This window comes from Fonsecaea multimorphosa (genome assembly GCF_000836435.1).
Source record: "Fonsecaea multimorphosa CBS 102226 unplaced genomic scaffold supercont1.2, whole genome shotgun sequence".
NCBI lineage: Eukaryota > Fungi > Ascomycota > Eurotiomycetes > Chaetothyriales > Herpotrichiellaceae > Fonsecaea > Fonsecaea multimorphosa.
In genome coordinates this window covers 78,364-94,433 of record NW_015971636.1, presented here as the reverse complement: position 1 = coordinate 94,433, position 16,070 = coordinate 78,364, and the positions used below count along the sequence as shown (strand labels likewise).

At 53.6% G+C, this 16,070-nt stretch overlaps 4 protein-coding genes across 4 annotated transcripts; all 4 read left to right on the top strand.

The window, feature by feature from the left end:
* Positions 1-1,138: 1,138 nt before the first annotated feature.
* Positions 1,139-2,081, top strand: Z520_00982 (uncharacterized protein; the record flags this gene model as incomplete). Its single annotated transcript, XM_016771500.1, has 3 exons — positions 1,139-1,239; positions 1,297-1,400; positions 1,459-2,081. 3 exons carry the CDS (start codon positions 1,139-1,141, stop codon positions 2,079-2,081), a joined length of 828 nt encoding a protein of 275 aa, XP_016636639.1.
* Positions 2,082-3,574: 1,493 nt separating this feature from the next.
* Positions 3,575-7,938, top strand: Z520_00981 (uncharacterized protein; the record flags this gene model as incomplete). Its single annotated transcript, XM_016771499.1, has 2 exons — positions 3,575-6,044; positions 6,092-7,938. 2 exons carry the CDS (start codon positions 3,575-3,577, stop codon positions 7,936-7,938), a joined length of 4,317 nt encoding a protein of 1,438 aa, XP_016636638.1.
* A 986-nt stretch (positions 7,939-8,924) lies between these two features.
* On the top strand, positions 8,925-13,658 carry Z520_00980 (uncharacterized protein; the record flags this gene model as incomplete). The annotated part of the gene is made up of 1 exon (XM_016771498.1): positions 8,925-13,658. One exon carries the CDS (start codon positions 8,925-8,927, stop codon positions 13,656-13,658), a length of 4,734 nt encoding a protein of 1,577 aa, XP_016636637.1.
* Positions 13,659-14,302: 644 nt separating this feature from the next.
* On the top strand, positions 14,303-15,767 carry Z520_00979 (uncharacterized protein; the record flags this gene model as incomplete). Its single annotated transcript, XM_016771497.1, has 2 exons — positions 14,303-14,562; positions 14,690-15,767. The coding sequence occupies 2 exons, from the start codon at positions 14,303-14,305 to the stop codon at positions 15,765-15,767; spliced, it is 1,338 nt and encodes a 445-aa protein (XP_016636636.1).
* Between the last annotated feature and the right edge of the window lie 303 nt (positions 15,768-16,070).

Here is a 16,070-nt window from a genome sequence, read left to right as displayed (position 1 = left end):
GATGGCTGTCAAACGTGATGTAGGGTTCGAAGTCCGCATAGGCTGTTGCACTGAATCCTTGTAAAGGGAGGATTTGTTAGAGCACGCTACTGAAGATGAGCTTCGTGTTTGTCGTCTGGTGGTGAAGAAGTTGCACACTTATATAGGCCAGCCAGACAGGTTGACAGTCGCCGAAAAGCTCTCAAGGATGATATTCCATTTGTCATGCTCGAGCAAGCAAGCGGATAGCGGTCCAGTGGCTCCTATACATCAGTTTCCTTTCTAGGCTGATATTTTCCATATGAGGGAGAAACATCTCTAGTCTTGCCAAGTGATCTCCGCAGTCCAACGACGGAGTATTCATCTTGCCTCCCTTCAAGCCATACCCGATTTGTCTTGATATTTCTACATCGGGAAATAGCAGCCCTCGGTTTTGTCCCGGCGCGAGGCTAGATGACGATGGGCTGCGGCTTCGCACAAGCACGGTGAACTTGTCCAAGATTCAATTCACAATACTCGGTAGATTCAGAACACCTCAGAAAGGTCCACTGGCCGTTGAATTTGCGTGAGTGATGCCTGACCTACGTTAGCTCGCCTTGGAGCAAGTCTGTGATTGACGTAGGACCCTCAAAGCTGCCTGAGCAATGTCGGCTCTGTGCATCCTCATCCGATATGTGACAGTGGTGCATCCAACCGAATACTTCTCACTTGGGACGCTGTTCGAGTCAGTGTAGCATGCTAAGCTGGGACCACTTAATATGTGGCTATGCGTCTCCCGTTAGTGGTCGTAGGAAGACGGGTTTCGAGGTGGAAAGGGCGGCAACACGGCCCTAGAAAACAGTAGACCCAAAGCGTGGACTTTGATACCTACCTAGGTAGGTATCCATCTAGTCGGTGAACATACGTCTACATGTGAATGGAATACAATGTTGGAACAGCTATAGCTAAAGAGGAGTGTACCGAGTACACGTACCTGGAAATCCTCATGTCCTCTTAGAACGAGGCTGGCCTTATTTAAAGCGGCGTGAGGCACGCAGGTGATGTGGCTGCGGCGCACTTCGCAGCCCAACCTTCTCGTCGACTTTCTCATTTTCATTCATTCCTGGTACATTTGCAGACTGGTCACGAAAGCCAAAGACCTTGTCTTACCTTCCACTCGATGAGTAGTCCCCGAATTTCCACTCCGCGTCAATATGGCGGGGCTCATTTTGGCGCCACCTCAGGGGGATCCAACATTCGTATGCCTCGATTCTTCAAGCGGTAAGCAGCAGGATGACTTTGGCTCGAGCAGCTGATGTTGACGATATGATATGGCAGGCTCTTCAAATTTCCACAGATGGACTTTGAGATGGCTGTGTGGGAGATGACACATCTGCTCATTGCGCCGAAGAAGGTCTTCAAGTCCATATACTACCACAAGCGTGAGTTGACCATAACCATCGACTTGGCTTTGTCCTCGGAGCTAATTGCGATGGTCAGAGACGAGAAACACCTGGCACCGGCCTGATCCGTCCTTTACCTACCTGTTATCCTTTTTCCTCCTGCTCACATCCTTCGCCTGGTCGCTCGCTTACACGCCATCATTTGCCTCCGTTGTCAAGCTGGCCTTGATGTTTGTCGTCATTCATTTCCTGGCAGGATCTCTACTCGTATCGACACTGGCATATTATCTAGTTGGCCGACTGCTAGGGCCTGGAATCGCCGGACTCCCCGGTCGCAGGCGCCAACAAGGACTGTTCGGCCCGCCAGGAGGATCAAGAAGAGCCGAAGTGCTAGAGTTTGGATACTGCTTCGATGTGTCGATACGGGCATTCTTTCCGCCATACGTGTTGCTTTATATCGTCCAATACATCCTCATGCCTGTCATCAACCATCAAAACCACGCGTCGACCTTCTTCGCCAATTTGCTTTACCTTGCAGCAGGGATTTATTGGAGCCTGATCACCTTTCTGGGATACAACGCGCTGCATTTCCTGCATCACACACAGCTGCTACTCTCGCCCATGTTAGCATGGATTGTGATATGGCTGGTATGCACGATTCTGAACATCAATCTTACGACTTTGGGGACGAGGTGGTTATTTCTGGGCGTGAAGGGCTGAGCGAAGTTGCACGTGAAATTGGGACAGTGGTCTCTGATGCGCGGAAGGAACAAAAGCCCGCAATCTGGTTGCCGATTGAAGAGCTCGACATATCTCTCTGCCTCGCTTTTCGCGGAGTGCTGTGTACTGAAGCATGAGCCTGACAATAATTGACAACAGCCCTCAATCACGGCGACCCCGATCACAGCATGTCAACATTGTGCCAATCAAGGTGTCGGATTCAACAATTGCGAACTTTGGACAAAGGGAACCCGAGTGTGGACTGGGAGAGATCATTACAAGCCCCCTGTCCAATCGCTGTATGGGGCATTCTTCCCACGACGAACTCCCGGTTTGCGCCCAAGTTGTCAAATGCAACATCAAACGGGATAATCGCCGAGATGTGGCTCAGCAATCCAGCGACAGGGCGCCCTATTCGGCCAACTTTGCGGGCGTGGCGTTCGGTAGCGGGGGAGAGCTAATGCAGGTCCGTCGATGTTTGATCTTGGCCAACCTGCGGCCCACTGCAACTCCAAGGGGTTGGATGATATTCTGCTATACGGCGTATGGCTGGAGGACTCTGATGGTTCATGAAATCAAAGTATCCGCGCGGAGTGACATGGTGTGAGCCGAGCTACCATACTACTCCTAAGTGGTCACAGAAAGAGAGATGAATCTCAAGGATAACATCAGTAATTGCAATAGTAGTTCTTGTGGGTGTCTGTGTCGAAGTAGGGGCGGCAACAGAAGAGTGACCTGTCGACCAGCAATAGCAGCACTCTTTTATCCGACACTGCCTGTGCAGTGGGCATAACATGCTCGAACATATCAAGGTGCGCTATACTTAGTAACTTCAATAGGGCACCGTTGAAACCGGGAGAGCAAAAGCTTGTATGCACCGTCTATAGCGTCAGGACTCAGGAAGATTCTGGGATTTCGAGCATTGGAAACCCTACTACGAAGAGGTAGGCCAGTAGCTAGTGGTCCTAGGTGGTCCTAGCCTTCTAGGGGCCCTGCAAGGGGGGATGTCTGGGTACCCCTGGCCGCTGGCCCTTGCAGAAGGTGCCCCCTATCCATGCATTGGCTGCTGTTAGCGACTGGCTCCAACCCTAAAAGATCCACTGGTGACACCTTGACACCTCCATTGCCTATCGCATTGAGGGACGCCGGACTGCGACTTGCACAAGTCCTCTGCCGTCCCTTGGACCTTTTTGAACCCCCCCGTAAAGACAACGAAGCTGCGCTCCACGCTCAGATGGCTCATCTGCATTCTCAGATTCGTTGACCTATTGTTTCTACGAGTGTTGTTCAGCACGACCTTCTGAAAGATTGTCCTTTGATAATTTTCGTCAGTTTATCTTACCGGTGGGACATGCGCGGAACACCGTCCAACCTGTCTCGGGTCGTGCGACATTTCACGAGGGATGAGGAGTTAGCCTGAGACGACCATCGCGCACCGCTACTTTGGCATCGCAAGCAGAATTTCAAAACCCAATTCCATCTTTCCACAAACAATGACCCCTCCACCCAGTTTGTCTTCGCCCAAAAAGCCAAAGAGTCCTCGCCGCCAATCCTCCAAACAGTTTACTGTCAACGACCATCAAAAGCCTCATTGCAGTCCCCTGCCTGTTTCTCCAACCACGGAACCTCGACAGCTTCGACATTTGAATGGGGACCTCCCAAGCAGGCCACCGGCCGGAACAGGGACCTTCCTGGCTGAATCACCCCCAATGGACCACGGCCACGAGAACGACGATGTCGAAGACCCTCATGATCTCTCCTTCTCTAGCAACCACATCCTCCGAGCCTCCATGGTCGACAATCTAGTCATGTCGCTCGATCAGTTCTCTGGGGGTTTGTTCGACGACGGTCCATACACGCCGCGAAGCAACAGTTACGATACAAGTGCGAGGATTCGGAAAAGAGGGCACACATTTTCTTCATCCACGTCTTCGGAGAATGACGTCCAACACATAAGACATATGCCCCAGTTGCCACAGACAATCCCCAGACTTCCTGTCCGCAACAGTGTCCGGTACCAGAAGGATCTGCAGAAATTACCTAGCATATTTGGAGAAGACGAGGATTCGGTCCGCGCAAAGGTCTATGATGCTCAAAGAGCGACCCAACCTCGTCACCCGAGGCGGAAAAAGAACGCCTCTGGTGGCGGCAGAAGCGCTAACAGTAGTGCATCTTCAAGCATCGATCTGGGACATCTAGCTAGTCTTACAGGCCGTCTAGGAGGCCCGGGCAACAGACGGTCTCGGAGCTTTGATTTCGGCGCAAGGCCACGAGATTTACGTACCAGCAAACCGCTCGGAGGTGCTGACGGGGCGCCCACTCCGGTGATATTTTCGGGCCCAGAAGCTCAGAGTGCGACACCAGGAGGACCTCCCGGCTCACCTATTGTGCGGAAGAACAGTGCCAAATCCTCCAAAAGCGCGTATGTCAAGAAAGGCCGGCCAGCAGCTTTGGCATCCAACTCGGCGCGCAATGAATCCGTCCCCCAGCTTCCTACGATGAAAAGTGTACCGAGCTTCAACACTGTGGAACAAAGATCGAATATAGGGCCTCCGCATGAGACGATCGCAGCGCCCAGACCTGGCTTCTTCCGACGTGTTTTCGGATCCTCCAGAAACCCATCCGTGAATACAGACACTATCCCAGCGCACAATGTACTTACCAAGTCACAGCATGGGCGAGTGACTCCGGTTCAGGACGAGAATGCACACCCTCCCATGACGCCGCCTGCCAAAGCGCAAAAGCCCCTTCGGCGGACGTCTATTGATGCTTCAGCGAACAAAGAGAACCAGCCAGTGATCACCAAAAAGTCTTCCGCATTTTTCCGCCGAAGGAAGAAATCCATCTCAAACGTAGTCCCACCACCACTGCCTTTGACCTTGAACTCGGAATTGCCATCAGAGAATGAGCCTGTGGATGGAACGAGTCCTGTAAGCAGCCTCAGAGCGTTCATGGACCCTTATCTCGCCGATCCTCCGTCCTCGACAGGACACGCTCATCCTCGTGGCCATAGTCGAACGAGCTCAATGCAAGGTTTCTATACACCGCCTCTACCACCTCCGGGGTTCGGCTTGCCAAACCAGGCTGCCAGTCGACCCAGAGTAGGAGGCCACAGTCGATCGGAATCCCACGGCAGTAATAAAACGTTGAAGTCGAACCCCAAACAGGTGTCAGCTCTTCGAATTCCCCATCAAGACTCTTTTCTGGCGGATAGCAGCAGTGCGGAGGAGCCAATGAAACGATCGCCGTTTGATGCGGGCCACCATTCTGACAATGAGCGGCCCTCGTTACGGTACCGGGGCAGTGTGAGCGACTTGAAACTAGAGCATACACCCTCCGCAACCTCATTACCTAGCCCCTTGTCTGATCCAAGGGCGGCTACCACGCGACAGGGATCTTGGAAGTCTGAAAAGGTCTCGCCTGTATCTTCCATGATTGTGGCTCCAACGCCCAGCTCCCAAAGTGCTGAACACGGGAATAAGTCGACATCGACCAGGCGACAGAATACTCTGGAAATTGCACGCAAAGGAACCAAGGGTTCCCCATTCGCGTCAACCTCTGACGTTAGTGATTATAGGTCAGCGCCGAGCACGCCCTTGATCATCGAAACTCCTGATGGCGAGATCGCATCGCCATTGGGCTCTGCCCTACCGGGCGACGTTCAAACCGGTCCTCCGCCAGACTATGAAAAGAGAGCTCGACAGATATTTGACAACACCGACGATGAGGTCGATCCTTCTTCCGCCGGAGCCTGGCTGGGAGACCCCGGCCACGAAAGGGAATATGTGCGGAAAGCATATATGGAGCTCTTCGATTGGAAGGATCAGAATATCCTGGAATCGCTTCGGGGTCTTTGTGACCGGATCATGCTCAAAGGTGAGACTCAGCAAATGGACCGCATCATGGATGCCTTTGCTCGGCGATGGTGCGAGTGTAACACATCGCATACATTTAGATCAAGCGGTGAGAATACTTCCCCTACTTTGACGCATCCTGGCTAACGCAAGTAGATGTGGTGCATACAATCTGCTACTCAATCCTCCTTTTGAACACCGATCTTCACTTGGCGGACATCGATCAGAAAATGACAAAGGCCCAGTTCGTGCGCAATACGCTTCCTACGATTAAGCGCGTTGCGCAGGGATCCGAGGCCGAAAAAACTCTACGAGGTCCAAAGCGGACTAATGCTTCATCGAATGATGATATAAACAGTGCTGCTTCGGACGCGAAGCGGTCTGCAGAGCGGCTGACCTACCAGGATGGACAGCCTTCTGAATCTGTCGAACCTGCTGTAGAAGTCACACAAGGGAGAGGCTGGGAACTGCAAATCGAAGCCGTTCTACGGTCTTTCTACACCTCGATCTCACAAGAACCACTACCGTTATTCGGTGCTCAGGCCGAACCGAATGCGCAACTAAATCAGTCAAGCAATTTCTTGACCATCGGAAGTTCGATGCTTCGGCGCACACCCAGCGTGCTAAGCAAAGCACATTCAGATACCAACCGCGGTCGATATGTTGGCGAAAGCAAGTCACTCGGCGCTCGTTTCATCACAAAGACACGGTCGAGGCCCCGGCTACCCTCCGCTCCGGGCTTTGCCTCTAGTAGAACAAGCATCGATGAGCAGTCCTCGGCCTGGAGTCCATCAATGTCGAGCACGTGGAGTAAAGCATCTCTGGGAAAGACGTTGACGTCAATGTCGGTCGACTCGTTCGGCACAGAAGCTACTCACGCCGATTATCAATCGTCCATTGGTTTTGCGAATGCTTTGAGCCAGGCCATCATTCGGGAAGACCAGCTAGAACTCCCTATTGAGGACGGGGCTAAAGGTGTCTCTCTGCTTGAGGATGAGTCCCTCGAGCTTTGCGGTGCTCCGTGGGCCAAGGAAGGCATTGTGAAGCATAAGTGTCATCTCGAGGGTGTTGATAAAAGATCAAAGGACAGAAATTGGAATGACTGCTTTGCGGTGATAGAGAAAGGATATATGAGGCTTTTCTCTTTCTCGATGACGGCGAAGTCTCTCAGAAACAGGGCACGAACACCCAAGGTTCCAGCTGTCGTGGGAGGCGGCAATTGGCAGGACAATGCTGAAGAGTTGTGGAAGTTTACCCTTCGACATACCATTGCCAGCTCACTCCCACCCCCGGGATACTCAAAGGTGCGACCCTATGTGTGGGCGCTCAGTTTGCCGACAGGCGCTGTCCATCTCTTTTCGGTTGGAACGCCCGACATTGTGAAAGAGTTCGTTTCTACCGCCAACTATTGGAGTGCCAGATTGTCGAAAGAGCCAATGATGGGCGGTATCAGCAACATGGAATATGGCTGGAGTGATGCTGTGGTCAATCGCGCATTGATGTCCTCGGAGCTCCAGTCCGGACGCAACGCGGCAATGAGTCCGCGGCCCAGCACACAGATGTCAATGCGGAGCTCCATGGACCATGTGGGCGGCGTCCGACCCAAGCTTCCCGGGGACAAGGCTCATATCAGCGACTGGATGCCGCCCCAGCAGTCCATGTTTGCCTCCCAGTTGATGGAAGTGGACCAGCTTCGAGCGCTACAGACCTATGTCACCAACGTGGAGGAAGAATTGCAGAGGCACAACGAACTGCGAGGACTAATGCTTCTAGCGTTCACAGTTAAGCACCCCAACTCCACCAAAGCCATGAACAACTGGGAGCGGAAAAGCAGTTACTTGCTCCGAGAAATTGTCAAGTTCCGCACGTACATCGATACCTTACAGAATGCCCAGTCGACGAAGGAGAAGATTTATCGGATGAGAAAGGAGGAAGAGAGAATGCAGCACGCAGCGATGGACTCTAGGAACCAGGCCACGACTGCTATCCCTGGGGTAGCGTGATGCTGGAGCGGTGCCTTTGTGGACCGTGGATGTTCTTGAACGCGCTCTGGAGTTCTAATACATGCTAATGATGCCGAGGAGTTGCTTCGATTCATTGTACTATACCTCTGTACTTTTAGTAAACGACTTGATGATTGATGAAGGTGAACAAGAAACCATAGGAGCAGATGAGAGAGTATTTGATTGCATCAGTATTCCACCTCTACATCTACCTCCTGTAGGTGCCTAGGAAGCAAGTACCTAGGTAATTGTACCGAGTCCTGGTCAGTCTCGTTTGTATCACTCCCTAACAGCTCCATTATTGGTGCCATTGCTCGCAAGGAGCCGGGTCACTTCGAGGTCACACCAATCGAGGCCACTGCTGCCACTAGCTGGGCAGTTTCGCTTCCTTACCGTTGGACCTAGTGCCCTCCCCGAAAGAGGACTCCTGGTACCACCAGGCGGGAAGGTGGAATGATTTTGTCTGACAGAAGGCTCTGTAAGCCATGGTGTGCCTATAATATCCCGGGAGAAGAATATATTTCTTTGTCAGACAGAAATACATTTGACGGATCTCCGAGTGGACCCCTGCCTCATGTTGATGGCCTGCCCGGATTGAGTCTGGCGCAGGGTTTCAGAGAAGGGGGCAGACACACTTGGGACTTGGGACTTGGGACGCTGTGACGGACAACTCTCACCCCCCGGACACATTCAACTATTATCTCAGTCGATTGAACTTGCGCAGGGAAATCCGCGTATTCTTGTCCGAGCGACCTCCCTCACTGTGCGGTGTTGGCCTCCCCTCGATCCCTTCTTGTCCTCTCTACCCTCGAGCCCCTAGAGACAACAAACGCGCTGCTTCACCACTCCGTCATAGCGCGCGTCGACACTCTCCCTTCTCCACACAGATGTCCGCACCACGGGATTCGAGAGGCTCGAATCACATCGGCCTGCCATTGCGCATGCCCAACGTACAATAATCGCCTTGGCTCTAGTCAACTTGGACAATGTCATCCTCGATTCTAAGCAGTCGGCCTCGCACCGAGCGCCGATCGTCGAGGGTACCCGGTGGATTCGATCCAGAAGAGGAGGACGACGTGGCATCCCTGGGAAGCGACCATAATGATTCGCCTGTCCAAGAGCATGATTCCTCCTCCTTTGTCGTGGCTGGTCCCAGAGACCCCAGTAGCCTCCTGCAGCCCGTCGACGAAAACACAAATCTCGAGTTGCCTGCCAACATGACACTGGACGAAAGTGAGATGAACAAGAAGTTATTGGATGTTGAGTCGAGCTTCATGCCCGAGCATTCCGACCTGGTCGAAAAGAGCTCGACGACGACTGGTGCAGATGACACGCATTTGTTCGGCGTTGTGAATAACAATGTCGCCGTGCGCAAGAAGCCGCACCCTATCCAGATTTCCTACCCTCCCGATGACACCGAGAACCGTGGTGTAGCTGAAAGATCCCCCCAATCACCCCGTACACCACCTGGCGCTTACAAGACTCCTGCCCCGGAACGACATGAATTCCGTCACAGCGTCGAAAGCGACGGGTCCACTCGTCAAATGCCGAGCACATCCATGCTGGAAAGCATGTCCTCCTCCCCGACCGCCGCTGCTGCTGCCCGAACCCTTTCGCGAGTCCAGTCTCTGGCTACCATGGGCGGATACGAGACTGCCAATGAAACAGAAGACCAGGTCAGGCCTGAGAAGCGGCCTCGAAGTGTCCAGGACGATGCGGAAGCTACCCCACGAAAGAACGAGAATCGATATTTGAGCTTGCCACACAGCGCCGACGCACAGCAAGAAAGCTCAGAAAGCGCATCTAAACAAGGAGCAAGGCGACCCGGGTATCTACACAAGAGATCTTCTCAGGCCCGCTTATCCTACGATTCCATGGCCAGCTCAAATACAGACGCCAGCGATGTCACCGTAGGGGCGGACTTTGCGCTGCAATCAGGAGGGGCACTGCCCGATTCGAGCGCGCAGCGCAAAGCCAGGGCTACGATTTCCAGACAAGCTAGCTTAGGAAGCATGATGTCTGGGATATCAGGGATCTCCGACGATGAACCTCGGTCGCAGAGGCAGGCTGGCGCAACTGACTTGACGACATTAGAGGAAGAGAGCCCCAACTCTAATAAGGCAGGCGGGTACTCTACTCCTCGCGCGTCGGTCTACAATTTCAACATGCCCACCGATGCAGTCATTTCTAACAACGCCAGAGATCTGGAGGTTCCGGGTACTTTTGCTCGTCAGTATCGGCAAGAGCGGAGTATGTCACCGGAAAAGAGCAATACTATCATAGGCATGACACCGGGCCCCAAACGCGGCCTGACTCTAAAAGAGCACCGAAGCACTGTGGAGAAGTTGGGCAAAGAGAACTTTGACCTGAAGATGAAGATCCATTTCTTGGACCAAGCGCTGCAGAAAAGGTCCGAGGATGGCATCAAGGAGATGATCACGGAGAATGTACAACTAAAGTCCGACCGATTGAGGTTGGAAAAGGATAATCATAATTTACGGAAACAGGTTCGAGATTTACAGAAGAAGCTCGAGGAGACAGGCGCCCGCGACTCGCCGAATGCTGATCAGGGATATGCCACCGACGAGGAAAGGAGTCCGACCGCCGAGGAAGAAGTCATCTATCTCCGAGAAAGAGTCGAAATCAGTGAGATAGAGATAGACAAACTCCGTCAAGAGAACCTTGCCAAAGAAACGGAGAAGCGAAAGCTCGCCGAAATGGTCAAGTCCCTGGGCGACACTCGCGCTGCTGCTTCCGATGTCGGCTCGAGGGAGGAGCGCGATATGTGGAAGGACATGCTTGAAGCAGAGACCATCGCGCGTGAGCAGTCCGAAGAAGAGAACAAGCGGCTTCGAGAAGAGGTTGCCAAGCTTAGGAGTGAGACGTTCGTGTCAGGAAAATCCAACTCGCGCAAGATCAAGATTGGAGGCTCGGTTGTTTCGAGGTCTAGTAGTGTCGAAGCAGCAAATGCCAAAGACGCGGAGATTGAGAGATTGAGACATGAGGTTTCGGAGCTGCAGAAGATGATTGGCGCCCAAGCTTCTACTCTCACGTCCCGGAACAAGGAGAAAGAGCGGTTGTACCAGGAAATCGAAGATCTGAAACTTGGCCGGATGGGCGGTCTTCGATCTGTGGCGGGCGACAGTATTCTCGACCGATCGGCGTCCAGAGCAAGATCTCATTCCCGAGCAAGCAATGGAACGCGGTTATCACGGATGAGCGACCAAGAGCGCGAGGTTCTCGAGACTAGGATCAACGAGCTTCGCGACGAAGTGTCACAATTGAAGCTCGAAAATCAAACCCTCCAGAATCAGTTTGACGAAGCACTTGCCGAGCTTGATGCTGTGGATGCCCAAGCGCAAGCGGACGCAGATCAATTCAACGAAGAGCTTCTCCTGCTGACTCAGGAACGTGACAATGCCTTGCGTGACGCAGAGGAGCAAGACCATGCCTTCCAGCAATTGAAGGGTGAGGCCCAGGAGGAAATCGACGGCCTGGGAGATGAGCTAGATGCCAAGGTAGAGGAATGTGCGAGGCTTGAGGGAGAACTCAAGGCTCAGGTCGAGAACGTCAAGGCGTTGCAGGCAGAGATGCGATCTGCTGCGGAGGGCCTTGTCCGCCTCGAAGAGGACGCACAGCAAAATCTAGCACGGTACCAGTCTGTCAAGGCCGAACTTGATGACGCGAATCGCGAACTTGAAAACCTCGAAAAGACTCTCGCCGAAGCTGAAACCAAGGTGCAAAGGTTGACGGTGCAGCAGGAGAGCAGCCATAATGAAATTGCATTCCTCCGTGAAGAGCAAGACGCTGACAAGATCAAGATTGGCGATCTCGAGTCCCTGCTCAAGAAAGTACACCTTAACTTGGAATCCGAAAGGGACAAGAGCAGGGAACTCGAACGGCGGATCAATGAGGAACGGGCACAAAGGGATGCGGTTGCCAGTCAGGAGAAGCAAGAGGTTCAACGAGTCATTAATGATCTTAATCGGGAAGCTTCTGGTGCGAAGGACGAACTCCGGAAAGCCCGCAAAGCTCTCTCTGCCCGCGACATTGAAGCCAAATCGTACCAGGAGCGGTTGACTGAATTGGAGGAGAGTCTGCGAAACATCATCGGAGACCCGAACAGCTCTAGGTCGAGCTTGATCAGTGCGGTCACCAAGATGCGCCGCGAACTGGATCAAACAACCATTGACCTTGAATCTGTCCGACGGCAACTTGAGCAGACAGAAAATCTGCTTGCTGATCGTGATGCCTTACTAGAGTCGACCAGCCACGAGTGCAGAAAACTGGCTGACGCTTACGAGCGAGAGAAGGCAGGACGACGACAAGATAAATTGGATTTTGAGAAGACCAACAAGGGTCATAACTCGACCACTAGGGCGCTTACCTCGGCCTCCACCAGAATCGCCGAGCTTGAAGGACTTCGTCAGACCGACAGGAAGCGGATGGCACAGATGGAAACCCAACTCAAAGAACAATTATCCGAACGGAACCAGGTGTTACTCAACCTCTGGAAGAGGCTTTCTGCCATGTGTGGCCCGGACTGGGCTCACAACAACAGCTTGATTAATGGCAACCTCCCTTCTCAGGAAGTCATTGGTAATATGCTCTTCTGGCCTGGGTTTAGCCGGAATCTGCTGCTGGCTGCGAAGCAGGTCGAGGGGACTCTGTCCACTTTCAAAGACAAGATCAAACGTGTTGAACGCGAGCTATACAAGGAGTACCAGGCTCTGGAACAGACTTTAGAAGTGCGGACGCGGAAGCTGGAACGGATCGAAGAGAGCTGGGAGCAGATGAAGATCAAGATGTCGGAAATGGAGAGTCGCATGGATACCGGGGCTCGCACGCCGAAATCCAGCAGAACTCCTGAGATCAGCAAGTTGAAAGGTGAGAACAGGTTGCTCAAAGCCGAGCTCCAGCTTCTCCAACAGCAACAGGCACATCACAATCTGCACCACCGACGGGACAGAAACGAGAGCCGGGCGTCTGGATATTCAAGCATCATGTCAAATGAAGGAGCCGGTCAGGTTGATGGGGCTTTGAATGGAGCGGTTGGAGTTCCCGCTCGTTCGTCGAGCATGAGGCGCACTCGACACATGGAGCTGCAGCGACATCACACCACAGGCATTGTGGAGCATCTCGCCAGCATGGGCGGCGAAGTGACGTCGTTACGGTCGAATTCGATCTCGAGTCGTCATTCAGGGTATACGCAGGGCGGCGAACGGGACCGGGGTGGCCTGATGATTCCAGCAGGTCCGTTCAACGCACCGGCTGACGGAAAGTTCTCCCTGCCACCTCCCCCACGAGAAGCCCCTCCAGCACCACCGAGCACAGCGTCGGGCTCAGACATTGCGAGTATCACAGCAGGAAGCGTGGGCGGCGGTCAGGGACAGGAGAAATGGATCCATCGCCTGCGAGAACTGGAGAGGAGGCTGAAAGCCGAACGGGAGGCAAGGCTCCTTGACCGAAGTGGCGCGAGGAAAAGGCTGGAGGAGAGAGATGCAGTGAATGAAGAGTTGCGTCGTGAACTGGAACGGGAGAGGGTCAGAAAAATCAGTGCCGATGGTGGCTTTGACGCAGGTCATGCGATTTCGCCGCCCCCCCTAACGTTACCGCCGCCGCCCCCTACGGCCGACCTTGAGCATATGCAAGAAGCAGCTGTGGCGGACTTCGATGCGCATGGATCGGCGCACATTGTTGGAGGGGCGAGGAAGCGCTAGTTCCGCGTCATGGGCATTGGATTGAAACTGACGCAGTCCTGGCATCAGCCGAAAGTGTGAGGGAAGGTCAAATATAATCCTACCGAGTGAAGGGAAGGAAAGGGAGAGAAGAGAGGACCCTTGCATACCGGCTTCTGGTGTAAAGCGAGGTTCTGGTTTTTTTGTTTTCAGGCTATTCTTGTATCATTATAGTTCGGGGTCAATATCAGTATCAGTATAGCGCAGGCAGACGGCTGAGGGCGACTCTACTAACAGATAGAGAGGCCTATTGGATGAAAAAAGGTTTCGTTGTGGCGATCAGATGCCACGTTCTGCCAGTGCGTGTATCCTGCGTATATCCTGCGTGTATCCTTATCCTCGGACGGTAAAAGGTCTCCCGGCTCACCGGCTCTTATCAATCTTTTACTTGATGCGGAACGAGTCCCCGAATGCCGAAGAGGCTCTTCCGGTGCGCAAAAGGAGCCGGTCACTTTTTGACGCGGTCCAATGCGCCCCACCGCTTGAATGCCGGCCTCCCATCCTTGTCAACCTCTCAAACTCGGTAATATCCTCCTGTCCACCTCCCTCTCCTCCGCAGCCTCGTCTTCCCGTTCATGTTGGGACCTCTCTTCTCTCGCAACCTGAAAGTTGCGAAGCTTAGAATCATGAACCAAGCAACCTCGGCCACCCGACCGCAGAGCCCTAGAGTGGAGGAGCAAACAACCACGGGAGCGCAGAAAGGGAAGTCGAAATTGACCGCCGGCGACGGACCAAGGCGTGAGGGCGCGGAGGTGGAGAACGAGAACCCACGCGACAGTGAAGAGGGCTCCGCTGAGCACGAGGTGGAAGAAGACGAAGAGGATGAAGAGGAGGAGGACGAGGACGAAGAAGAGGACGATGATGATGACGACGATGAGGTGGACAAGTGAGTTCAGATGCCGGGAAATTCTCCCTCGCCACATCCACCAGTACACCATTGTTTTGCTCTCGGGTCTCTACGCTCGTTTTGATGGGACATTCCTCTCGCTGACCTTGTGACTCTTTTGCGTCAGCTTCACCACTTCCGAGATCGTAACCGTCTACGTCGGCCCCAAGCGCAAACGGTTCCACCTCCATCGCGACCTGATCTGCCAACGGTCCCCCTTTATGGAAAAATGCCTCCAAAAGAACCGCTTCGATGAGGGCTACAAGAACGAACTCTACCTTCCAGAAGACGACCCCAAGGCGTTCAGCATAGTGGTCGAGTGGATATACAGAGGAAGACTGCCCGTCTTTGGGAATTTCGGGACAAGTGCAAGTAGCGGAGGCAGTGCCGCAACCGCTGCGAGGGCAACCACTGGACTGGACATGTGCGATATGTCGGCTGCGTATTGCATGGCGGACAAGTTTGGCATGGAGGAATTGCAGAATGGGATCATGGATTGTATACGGACGAATTATCGACTGGGCAGCGGAAGTGGGAGTGGGAGTGGAGGTGGCCATAATCACTCTCACATCCATCACATTATCGGCAGTGGACACAGCAGCAGAGAATCCAGCCGACCGAGCTTCGTCTCAAGCCTATCCGCAGCTGGAGCAGACCGAGACGCTCACACAGGGTCCGATCCAGCATTATCTCCAAACCTCCGCCCCAACTATTCGGCCCTTGCCCTCGTCCACCTCCACGGACCGCACAAATCACCGCTGAAACGGTTCTTCATCGAGCACCTCGTCCACCACATGATGACCTTCCCGCGCCATTACCATGACCAGACCAGGAAAGGCGTCGCGGACGACAGTGACCGCGCCGAGTTCGAAGACCTCTTCAAGATCCCGGAACTGTCCATGTTGATCATGCGCAAGGTGTGGCAGTGGCAGATCGAGAAGTTTGGCGACCCGGCGAGGGACAAGGGTTGCGCGTTCCACGTGCATTCCACCACGCAATGCGACTCCAAGGTGAGGTCTGCTTCTGCCATGGCGGGAAAGGGCAGTACGGGAAGTCGGCCTATCGGGTCGGGCTTGGGAGGAAGCCCCAGCACGCATCCGGCGGTGATTTTGCAGAACTTGGCCAGGACTCAGCAGGGGCAGGCTGGTTGGATGAGTGGCTCATCGACGAGTCTGGGAGGATGGCATCCCGGCGTTGGGTGGTAGGGACACCCAAGGGACCAAGACTCGCAACAAGAAGGACAGGTGGAGTGGAGACAGCAGCAGGAGGAGGCGACCGACGATGATTCTTCCTGATGGACAGAACCGAGCTCTTGAAGGGGTTGGGAAAGAAGATTTACGCCTCATGAAAGGCAGAGGAGAAGTTTCTAACACCGTTTATTCTCTAGGCGTTTACGGAGCAGCAGCCATTTCACTTTCGACATTGTTTGCCTTACGACGTGGCGCAGCGGACCGACCGATGGGATATTCAACTGTGTTGTTGCAAGGTGTCAAGAGCGGAGTTTGTTG